Source organism: Hesperophylax consimilis, unplaced genomic scaffold (assembly GCF_061612785.1).
Source record: "Hesperophylax consimilis isolate HC1 unplaced genomic scaffold, BYU_Hcon_1.0 scaffold_36, whole genome shotgun sequence".
Classification (NCBI taxonomy): domain Eukaryota; kingdom Metazoa; phylum Arthropoda; class Insecta; order Trichoptera; family Limnephilidae; genus Hesperophylax; species Hesperophylax consimilis.
In genome coordinates, this window is record NW_028301266.1 from 668,420 (window position 1) to 680,792 (window position 12,373).

The following is a 12,373-nucleotide window of genomic DNA, read 5'->3' on the forward strand; positions in this document are numbered from 1 at the left end:
TTTATATTTTAGATTAATAAAACAATACCTTACAATTAATATATTTTACGTTCAACGATTTTAAAACTTTATAACCCGTGTATAACTATAAAGTTAGCGGACTTAGCGGTAAGTACCAGATTTTATTTTTCTAGATGATGAATTAATAACTTCGGAAGTGGACACATTTTTAATATTTGTAACAAATTCTTCAGAATCAATTAAAATGAAGGCTAAAAGTGTGGATAGATTTTTTTTACTAAGATTACGAAAACGTTAGTAATTTTTTTTAGAAATGCATAGTATTATTTTTAATGATGGATTTTGAATGATTTACATGAAAATGTTCCGTCTCCGATTATGTTCCCTTAATTTTGTAAAATTCCACACTGATTATTTTTTTTATACGGCAACACTTTGATATCCGGCGAATTTTTGAATTTGACGTTTAACGTTCACTAGATTTATTGTTTGTTCTCTGTGAACTTAACCACTTAACCTTTGATTTAACTTTTTGCATGAGTAGGTGGTTTGGTATATTTATGCTTTTTGCTAAAGATGGCGGTGTTTTGACAGATGTTATGAACAGAACTCCGTACAATTTCATGCCATTTTTGTGACATTCGTGTGGAAAATGTTCTTTTTTAAATGACTTTCGGCTAGTTAATTACCGTTTTTTTGCACATATAAAATTATGTCCCGTCTTTCCGGTTTATAAAAAATGGTCTGATTTTTCGAGTTGAAATTTTAAAAAAATCACCAGGGTTTCAAAAATACGATTAAAAAAAAATACCGAACGTCTTAGAATATTTGCCTAAACCGGATTTTTTTTAAATGTGATGCATGTGGCCTATTATCGGTCCAATCCTTTCTAATCCTAATGTTTCTGTTTTTAACATTTACGTATTTGAAATTTTGAATACGAAGCCGGTTGCCGTCAGCAGATGTCAGGTAGGTAGCTGTCATTCGGATAAAACGAAATTAATTGTCGCCTTTGACGGAACAAAAGCGCATAGATAATTGTTTAATTAATATTATTATTTGTCTATTTTGTCGTGACAAGCAAAGTGTTACAATAATAATGTCGAGTCAAATTCTGCAAATGCAGAATGCTACGGATATGGTTGGCGAGTGGAAACGTTTTAAGCAATCATTTCTTTTATATATGATGGCGAATAACTACAACGAGGAAAAGGAAATTCAAAAAGTTGCAAGATTCCTACACACAATACTATGTTGAAGACACACCTGACACCATGTTATATTGTGGTGAAATAAGAACACGATTAATAATTGTAATCTGTACTGTATTGGTTGACAATTGACATTACACGAGCCTACGCCGCCCGGGCTTGCGGAGCAAAAGACAATCTTAATGATATACCTAGTGTTACCATATCCAACAATACCTACTTTTTACTTGTATATATTATTATCAAAATTAAATTATAACTTCTTGTAACTGTAACTGACCGGACCTTAGTCCTCCATCACAACACAAGCAAGCATTTTCGGCTTTCTGTGGTGGTGGTAGGAGTTATTGTTGGGTTATTCGTAACCCGGGAATGTTTGTCTTTCAAAAAAAAAAAAAAAAAACTTGACCACGACTACGTGACCCCCCCCTGGCGCCAAAGCTGGATCCGCCCTTGGTTTTGCATTTGGCGCACGTCCATCCTCCGACCCTCCTCCGACAACTTCTTAAATTTGCAGACGTAATTTTGGCACAGCTGAGATGCATTTGGTTTTTACAAGATATACACCTCATACAGTCAGACGTTTGTAGTGCCTTGTTACATTGGTTGCAGGTAGTACTCATAGGTAAATTAATGTCAACAATATTATCAATTTGATGACTATTTACTTCAAAATTGATTTCTGCAATGTAATGTCACTAAATCCACTCAACTACAAAATGCGAGAAAAAATTAACTAAAAAATCTGCCTCAACACAGGTTCGCCTAGTGAGGCAGGTTATGCATAACTTAAAATATAGTATATAATGCCATATCTATATAACACTCTTAAACACATATTTACTTTTTCTTTTATTAGAAACTGTTCCGTAACGCCAATTGCTTTTGACAGGCCGTGTACTAACCAATCGTATCGTCAGAATTTGAACTGTGTAGTTTAAGTTCGCACAAGTCAGCTAAAACGACGGAAAGCCGTGAGCCGAGCCAGTTGCACAAAAACGGTTCGTCCTGTCAATATCGATCCCCGGTTGTGTTATCGGAATAATCGTATTTTTTACGTATTTTTTATCGCAATTTAATCTAAAATAACGAGTGATAACGAACGACAATCCCGTTCCAGTGTTGACAGATGAGGCTTATGCAGATTTCACCATCATTTCACCGGTAAGTTGATTGTGAATTAACGTTATGTATTGTGTTTTTGCATCGCCTGTCACAAGCCATATAATTCATTTAAACTTTATCTGTGTGGAATAGCCCTTTAAAGTGCGGCTATTCCAACCCCTGTTCGTTCTTAGAACATTTTTGGTGCCGAAACTAGGGAACTTTAAGATTATAATCTATCTATGCCAAAACGGATAATGCTGTGGAATGTTTCTTAAATTTTGAATAATAATCAATTCGAACAGTAATTAGGTAGGTACCTAGCGCTTGAGTATTTACGACCTACCGCGCATATAATTATAATAGATTAAATTATTATCATTTATTTTGTTTCGTTTTTGGGTACGTTTCCAATCGTGTTTATTCAACATGGCCCCAGCCATTCAAACATTGCGCCGTAAACGGACATTAGCGAATAATAGGTTAGTCAAGACACATGAAATAGCAAAAAGCGCTTTGCACGATGCAACTAAGTGCAACTTACTGTTAGCGTATATTAGCTTTAGATGACACAAACGAAATTGATGAGGATAAAATTCGCGAAACCTTTGACGAGATGTATTATCAAATTGTCGAAATTTACCAGGAGTTAACCAGTCAGCCTCTCGATTGTAAAACCGCGAATGCGTGCACAAACGTTTAATTACCAAAAATAAACATTCCAATATTTTCTGGAAATGTCAAGCAATGGCCCGAATTTTACGACATGTTTAACGCTCTGATTCATGAAAACAAATCTTTATCCAACATCGAACGCATGCAGTATTTGTTCTCATGTTTATCTGGAGAAGCTTTAGGGTTAATTCGGACATTTCCAGTACAAGGAGCTCACTACGTTGAAGCATATCAAAGATTAATCGCGCGCTATCGTAACGCGCGTGAACTCGCATTTACGTGTTGGCGGGAAATGCTGAATTTAAATTTTCCGCCCAACGATCCTTTTGAATTCCGTCGCGTGTTCGATGTATTTAATGAGGATTTAACAATTTTAAAAGAATTGGATCTCCCAACAGATAATTGGGACTTCGTGCTTTGTTATTTAATTCTGTCGAAATTAGATTCACCTACAAGATGCGCATTCGAACAACTTCAGTCTCCTACCAAGCTGCCTTCATATTTAAAACTCAAAGAGTTTCTTTATAACAAATGCGAAGCTCTTGTACGAGACTTACATTTTTCGACTCGCGATAGCAGTACTATTGACAAACCTCTTGAACGGAACTTTAATCAGGCTGCCAAAAAACTCACTTCAGCGCTTCTTTGCGATCTTAAGAAAGGACAGCCTAAAACAAATAGGTCCTCGTACTCCACCACTTATATGAAATGCTCCTGTTGCGATGAAGACCACTCTATTTCCAAGTGCAAGGTATTTGCACTCATGTCAGTTCAGGATCGCCTACAGTTTGTTCAATCACACCGTTGGTATTTCAATTGTCTTCATTCTTCTCATTATCTTAAAGATTGTAAATCTTTGTTTACATGTCAAAAATGTCAGCAAAAACATCATACTTTGCTCCATCGAGACGAAAACGCTTCTTTGGAAGATCAGTATCAACACTCCACGACGTCTACGGACCAGGAGCCTTCTTCCGACTCTAAAATTCAGGTCCTCACCAACTTAGGAGGCAAGTCCATAGTACTATTGTCGACCGCCAATGTTGGCATTCGCGATTCATCCGGCCGTTTCCAAACCTTTCGCGCATTGATCGATTCGGGCAGTCAAGCTCACTTCATCACCGATCGTGCTGCGGAGCTCGTAGGCATCCCTCGTCAAGCCAGTTCTCAGAGAGTTAGCGGCTTAGGCCAATCTTCCGCAACCACGTCAGGAATCATTCAATTAGAGATCGGTGTTAAGGGACGGGTTCTCTTCAACATCAAGGCACTTACGCTGCCTAGTATCTGTGGCAACATGCCAACTGTTCGTCTAGATAAGTCATCGTGGCATCAGTTGAGAGACTTGCCTCTTGCCGATCCTGACTGTCACAAACCGGGACCGATTGATCTTCTTTTGGGTGCTGAGGTTTTCTCTTCTCTTCTGAGACCTGGTAATGTGAATGGTGGTCCACGTCAGCCATCAGCTTTCAATTCTGCATTCGGTTGGCTTCTTCTAGGTTCAGTTGGTTCGGAAACTGCTCACGAAACGAAATCTTTCATCGTTACTAACGAGGACCGGCTCCACGAAGAGGTTCAGCGACTGTGGGAGTTAGACACCATTCCCCAGTCTTCACACCTCACTCCTGAGGAACAATTTTGTGAACAAATGTACTGCACTGACCACTCACGGGACGGATCTTCGGGAAGATACATCGTATCCTTGCCTTTCCGAGAAAGGGGAAGGGATATCTCTTTTCCAGGGTCGCATGAGATCGCTTTACGTAGATTCCATTCCCTCGAGCGCGAACTCATAGCAAATCCAACCTTACGTGAACAATATTCTGCTTTCATGACTGATTATTTACACAGTGGTCCCATGACTCGTGTCCCTGGAAAAGATTTGCACAAGGGAAAGTATCACATACCTCATCATTGCACTCTTCGTCCAGGCAGCGCTAGCACTAAGTTAAGAGTGGTTTTCGACGCCTCAGCGACGGATGTGAACGGATCCTCGTTAAATGATACCTTGCTTATCGGTCCAAAGCTTTAAAAGAACCTGCTGGAGCTTTTGCTAAAATTCCGTATACCATCGGTAGTGTTTACTGCTGATGTACGACAAATGTATCGCCAAATATTGGTTCAAGAACCAGATCGTGCTTTCCAAGGAATATTTTGGCGTTTTCATTCGTCGGAACCCATCCAAGAGTACCAACCAAACACTGTAACCTATAGTGTCTCCTTCGCCCCATTTTTAGCCTGTCGTACTGTCAAACAGTTGACCAAATATGAAGGTTATGATTTACTGCTAGCGCGTCGTGTGCTAACTTCGGATATTTACATAGATGACATCGTCACCGGTTGTAACAGCTTGGAACAAGCTCAACAAATGAAAACCGAAGTTATCGAGCTGTTCAAACGAGGTCAATTCGAATTGCGGAAGTGGGTTAGTAACAAACCAGAATTACTCGCCGATCTGCCTCCGGAATACTGCCTCAATTACTTGCGAATCATGGATGTTGACAATAAAGTTCAAATATATTTGGTTTGCGCCAAGTCTCGAGTCGCCCCCACAAAAAAGATTTCATTGCCTCGCCTTGAACTGTGTGCGGCAGTTCTTCTAGCAGATCTATTAAAATTCGTCAAAGATTTATAAGTACCATTGCTTCCGATCTCCAATATCTTTGCGTGGTCGGATTCAATCATCGTGCTCGCCTGGTTACGTTCTCTTCCGTGTCACTTGAAGACTTTCGTGGCTAACCGTGCCAGTCACATTCAAGATGCCCTCGAAGGGACTTCCTGGCTTCACGTGTCATCTGGAGATAATCCAGCGGATGTCGCTTCTCGTGGTCAATCTCCAGCCGATCTGATCGATAACACGTTATGGTGGGCGGGGCCTTCGTGGCTGATCCAGTCATCCGATTCTTGGCCGTTGTTCGATGGCAATTTCGACGAAATTGAACTTCACTCTGAGGAACGAGTTCGATCTTTATTTGTCCAACAGGACGAAAATATGGTGGACCTATTACTAGTTAAATTTTCTTCGATTCGGAAGACCCAACGCATTCTCGGTTACTGTCTTAGATTCATATACAACCTACGGAATAAAGAATCTCGTCGTTTGTATCTTCCATTAAACCGTGCCGAAATTCACACTTCACTTTTGACAGTAGTTAAACGCACTCAACATGTACATTTTAATGATGATATCACACGCTTGAAAGAGGGCAACCTTATGTCGAAACAAATGCGGAAGCTTAATCCCTTCATTGACGACCACGGTGTGCTCAGGGTGGGTGGCAGGTTATCTCAATCTGGGCTCGAATTCGAGTATAAACATCCTGCCCTATTTCCTCGCGAATCTAAGCTGACTTCTCTTGTGATAGACGCTCTACATCGAGAACATTGTCATCCAGGCCCCAACGGCGTTGTTCGTATCGCTACGGTTCGTACATCGAATGGTTCTCTTCTCACGAGACCATTAACCAAATTATGTCCATTGCCTAGTCAATGTGACTAATCATCTTCGCTTCCGCGGCGCATTCTTTCTTATCATTTTCATTATTATTATTAATATATATATTTTTTCTTTTTCTTCTCTCTTTTCACTGTTTCTTCGTTCACGCAACGTTCCACAGCATTGCCCGTTTTGTTTCTAAATTTTCTTTAAAATACACGTTGTTGTATTTTGGTGGGCGGAATGTTCCGTAACGCCAATTGCTTTTGACAGGCCGTGTACTAACCAATCGTATCGTCAGAATTTGAACTGTGTAGTTTAAGTTCGCACAAGTCAGCTAAAACGACGGAAAGCCGTGAGCCGAGCCAGTTGCACAAAAACGGTTCGTCCTGTCAATATCGATCCCCGGTTGTGTTATCGGAATAATCGTATTTTTTACGTATTTTTTATCGCAATTTAATCTAAAATAACGTGTGATAACGAACGACAATCCCGTTCCAGTGTTGACAGATGAGGCTTATGCAGATTTCACCATCATTTCACCGGTAAGTTGATTGTGAATTAACGTTATGTATTGTGTTTTTGCATCGCCTGTCACAAGCCATATAATTCATTTATACTTTATCTGTGTGGAATAGCCCTTTAAAGTGCGGCTATTCCAACCCCTGTTCGTTCTTAGAACAGAAACTATTATTGTAACATAAGTTACTCAACAATTTCATTGTTTATAACTTACATATAGATATTTTACTTACTAATGATATACTCTGTAATTTTTTTATATGACATAAATAAAATTATATTATTTTTGTTGTGTGTTTTTGGGGTTTTATGCCGTGTTGCGCTAACTCTTTCTTTAGCCGACGTTTAGGACAGCGTTGCAGTGTCCATCATCAGGGCAGACCCGGAAGATCCGAAGATGTGTCGGCTAAAGAAGGAGTTAGCGCAACACGGCATAACACCCCAAAAACACACAACAAAAATGCTTTTGGCCGTGAAAATCTATAAACCAAATTTATTTTAATTTAATAATTTTAAAAAATTGTCTACGACTCTATTGTCTATGTATAACTTTTTTTTTTGTATTAGGTAATTCACCCTCAAAAGAGTGATTTGTCTATGTATAACTCATATATTTTGTTGACACATGTTTTCTTTACCGTCCGTTGTTTAATCAGTCACCCGCGCAGTTAAATGTATAATTCCATACTTGTGATATAGTTACGCTATTATTAAGTTATTAAGTATAGTTACGCTAGTTTATATTAATTAGTTAGTCATAATTCTTATTTTTATTGCTATTCACTTTGGAAGCGACCACTGTTCTAATGTCATGCTCAAATGTCTAAAACTTCCTAGTTTAACTAATGCCAATCGGTACCAAAAGCAGAACGCTAATACCGATTTATTTATAAATGTAGAGTTATCTGACTATTGACGTCGACTTTTTGAAATGTTTTAACTTCAAGGTTAAGGTACAAATGTAATTATATCGTTATTTCCAATAATGAGTTATGTATACTATTTCACTGTTTTTACAGAATATTACAAGCGAAACCAAATATTTAAAGCACAAACAATGTAAGGTTCCGTCATAACTATGTTCTGTTTTAGGTATATTTGTTTGGGCCGGAACCAATTGCCAAACGCAACCACAGCAGTGCCATGGATCTACCAATTCAAGAGACTGTTTCCCGCAAGACGGAACCAGGGCCCCAGGAAGAAGGCGGAGATGAAATACCGCATACGGATATAGATTTCGATCTTCCCGATATAAAGAAGGAATGTTTGGAATATGCGGAGAGTACTCAGACAGACAGTTAGTTGCATTGCATACGTATAAATGTAGAATGTTAAATTCAGATGTTCGGAATCCATGTCCGTTTCGAAATGTCGTGCAGGACAGGACGAATTTACTTTAAAATATATCTTTGCTAAACTAAAGCACATTTTAACTCACGTATTGCTCACAATAAATTCCCGTTTCTTTGAATTTTCACCTCATCTGTTTTCGACATATATTCGTGTCCATTAACTAAATATACATAAATATTTTTAAAAGAAAATATCATTCCATTGACTTTTAACAACAAAACCGTGTTCTGAAGCTAGTCAAGAGTAAATGGCTTTCCTTCTTGAAAGATCGGTCCTTGAAGTGACATCTGACATCTTTAAATCTTAAATTAAGCTTAAAGTCTGTTCATGTTTTTCTTGCTCCTGTGTGGTCAATCAATGTTATCTTTTGTCGAAGATATTTTATTTTAATTTTAATTAAAAACCAGTTTTTTTGTAGATTTACGGTTAATATACTTTGTTGTATTGTTTTTCAGGTTGCTTTAATATAGAGTCTGTTACCATCAAGGCGGAGCTTGGACCCCGAGAAGAAGATGAAGGGGGATTTAAATACACGAAAATTGACTTAGACCTGCCGGATGTTAAAAAGGAGTGCTTGGAACGCGTTGAAAGAACTGCCAAGACAGCAGGTAAAATGTTTTTTCCTTCTTAGTAGTCCAGTTAATCAAAACAAAAAACCAGAATGCTGATTATTTTAAGGTCAATGAAAAAATACTTCAAAAATAATATATGCCGTTATTTTTATTACATTTCTAAGGCAGTAAGAAAATCTAAATGGTCAAGTGTTTTGAATTGGTTGCTGCAGAAGCTCGCTAGTTCTGTAAAAAGAAAACCAACTCAGCATGTTGGGAGCAAGATGACGATTCAGCTACCTATTATTTTGTTTAAAACCTGTAATTTCGTAGTAAATTCTGACAGCTTACAATACAGAAATAAAGGGAAATAATAATAAACACTTGTCGCAATGATTTTCCGTATTTACATAAATTCCTAAAAAAATCAACCGTGCAGTATTGGAGTGTTCTATTACATGCGGCCTCTGAAATGGTATATTCTGCTGCAACACGTCTGAAAATACTGATGAGATATTTAAAGATGAATTTGAATGAATATTTTCTATAGCTAAAAAATATAATCTATGAATAGTTTTTGTTAGAATTATAATTTTTATTTCTTTACATTACATTGAAAACACTATTTCTTAAAAAATTGTTTTTATAAAGTTTATCTATGTACATCTCGGCGTTTCAATTCAAAAGTATAAATAAGTGCAAAGCACAAATTAGTCACCTGTTCCTGTGGGAACCTATTTTTTTACTTTTATGTGAATTTGGAATGCTTTTCTGCACTTAGTAACACACGAAAGTAATAAGTCACATGAAGCCAACTATTAATCCTTTTTTTTTTAAATTATCGTCAGATCTGAAGATACAACAAGTGGAAACCACGGAGTGCTACTGTTCATATTCTCAAAAGGGAAATTTGACGAGCAACATGCTGACTCACAGTGGCGAAAAACCTTTTTCATGTTCTGAGTGCAATTTTACGGCTTCTCTTAAGGGCCTTCTGAAGATGCACATGTTGACCCACATCGGTGAAAAACCTTTTTTATGTTCTTTGTGCCACTATTCGTGCTCTCAAAAGAATTATTTGATCAGCCACATGCTAACTCACAGTGGAGAAAAGTCTTTCAAATGTTCCGAGTGCAACTATTCATCCTTCCATAAAAAATATTTGACGAGCCACATGCTGATTCACAGTGGAGAAAAACCTTTTTCATGTTCCTTGTGCAACGCTTCATTTAATCAAAAGAGCCATCTGAATAGCCACATGCTGACTCACACGAGAGAAAAACCTTTTAAATGCTCTGAGTGCGACTATTCGTGTACTCAAAAGGGAAATTTGACGGTACACATACGATCCCACAATGGAGAAAAACCTTTTAAATGCTCAGAGTGCAACTATCCGTCTACTGTAAAGGAACGTTTGACGCCACACATGCAAACTCACACTGGAGAAAAACCTTTTTCATGTTCTATGTGCAACAACTCATTTTCTCAAAAGGGCTACCTGACGAAACACGTGCTCACTCACACCGGAGAAAAACCTTTTTCATGTTCTATGTGCAACAATTCATTTTCTCAAAAGAGCAGTCTGACGTGTCACATGCTGACTCACACTGGAAAAAAACCTTTTTCATGTTCTTCGTGCAACAATTCATTTTCTCGAAAGAGCAATCTGACGCGCCACATGCTGACTCACACTGGAGAAAAACCTTTTTCATGTTCTTTGTGCAACAAATTATTTTCTCATAAGAGCAGTCTGACGATCCACATTCTGAATCACACTGGAGAAAAACCTTTTTCATGTTCTGAGTGCAATTATACGGCTTCTCTTAAGGGCCTTCTGAAGAGGCACATGTTGACCCACATGGGTGAAAAACCTTTTTTATGTTCTGTGTGCAACTATTCATGCTCTCAAAAGAGTTATTTGATCAGCCACATGCTAACTCACAGTGGAGAAAAGTCTTTTAAATGTTCCGAGTGCAACTATTCATCCTTCCATAAAAAATATTTGACCAGCCACATGCTAACTCACAGTGGAGAAAAGTCTTTTAAATGTTCCGAGTGCAACTATTCATCCTTCCATAAAAAATATTTGACCAGCCACATGCTGATTCACAGTGGAGAAAAACCTTTTTCATGTTCCTTGTGCAACGCTTCATTTAAACAAAAGAACCATCTGAATAGACACATGCTGACTCACACGAGAGAAAAATCTTTTAAATGCTCTGAGTGCGACTATTCCTGTACTCAAAAGGGAAATTTGACGGTACACATGCGATCCCACAATGGAGAAAAACCTTTTAAATGCTCAGAGTGCAACTATTCGTCTACTGTAAAGAAACGTTTGACGCCACACATGCGAACTCACACTGGAGAAAAACCTTTTTCATGTTCTATGTGCAACAACTCATTTTCTCAAAATCGCTACCTGACGAAACACGTGCTCACTCACACTGGAGAAAAACCTTTTTCATGTTCTATGTGCTACAATTCATTTTCTCAAAAGAGCAGTCTGACGTGTCACATGCTGACTCACACGGGAAAAAAACCCTTTTCATGTTCTTTGTGCAACAATTCATTTTATCGAAAGAACAATCTGACGCGCCACATGCTGACTCACACTGGAGAAAAACCTTTTTCATGTTCTATGTGCAACAACTCATTTTCTCAAAAAAACAGCCTGACGTGCCACATGCTGACTCACACTGGAGAAAAACCCTTTAAATGCTCTGAGTGCAACTATTCGTGTACTCGAAAGGGAAATTTGACGGTACATATGCGAACCCACAATGGAGAAAAACCTTTTTCATGTTCTTTGTGCGCCAATTCATTTTTTCACAAGATCAGTCTGACGTGCCACATGCTGACTCACACTGGAGAAAAACCTTTTTCATGTTATATGTGCAACAACTCATTTTCTCAAAAGGGCTACCTGACGAAACACATGCTCACTCACACTGGAGAAAAACCTTTTTCATGTTCTTTGTGCAACAAATTATTTTCTCATAAAAGCAGTCTGACGAAACACATGCTCACTCACACTGGAGAAAAACCTTTTTCATGTTCTTTGTGCAACAAATTATTTTCTCAAAAGGGCTACCTGACGAAACACATGGTCACTCACACTGGAGAAAAACCTTTTTCATGTTCTATGTGCAACAATTCATTTTCTCATAAGAGCAACCTGACGAAACACATGCTCACTCACACTGGAGAAAAACCTTTTTCATGTTCTCTGTGCAACAAATTATTTTCTCATAAAAGCAGTCTGACGATCCACATTCTGAATCATACTGGAGAAAAACCTTTTTCATGTTCTATGTGCAACAATTCATTTTCTCAAAAGAACAACCTGACGAAACACATGCTCACTCACACTGGAGAAAAACCTTTTTCATGTTCCAAGTGCAACTATTCATGCATTCGAAAATTCCATCTGACGAGACACATTCTGATTCACTCTGGAGAGTAACCGTTCAGATGTTCCTAGTGCATCTATCCATGTTCTCCAAAAGGAAGTTTGAAGAAATACACGCTGATGTACAGTGGAGAAAACCCTTTTTCATATT

The 12,373-nt window shown here is 38.1% G+C and overlaps 1 protein-coding gene across 1 annotated transcript; it reads left to right on the plus strand.

The window, feature by feature from the left end:
* Positions 1 to 9,954: 9,954 nt before the first annotated feature.
* LOC149409089 (uncharacterized) lies at positions 9,955 to 12,276 on the plus strand. The gene is made up of 2 exons (XM_089650142.1): positions 9,955 to 11,070; positions 11,647 to 12,276. The coding sequence occupies exons 1-2, from the start codon at positions 9,985 to 9,987 to the stop codon at positions 12,274 to 12,276; spliced, it is 1,716 nt and encodes a 571-aa protein (XP_089506268.1). The 5' UTR covers positions 9,955 to 9,984.
* The last annotated feature ends 97 nt before the right edge of the window (positions 12,277 to 12,373 follow it).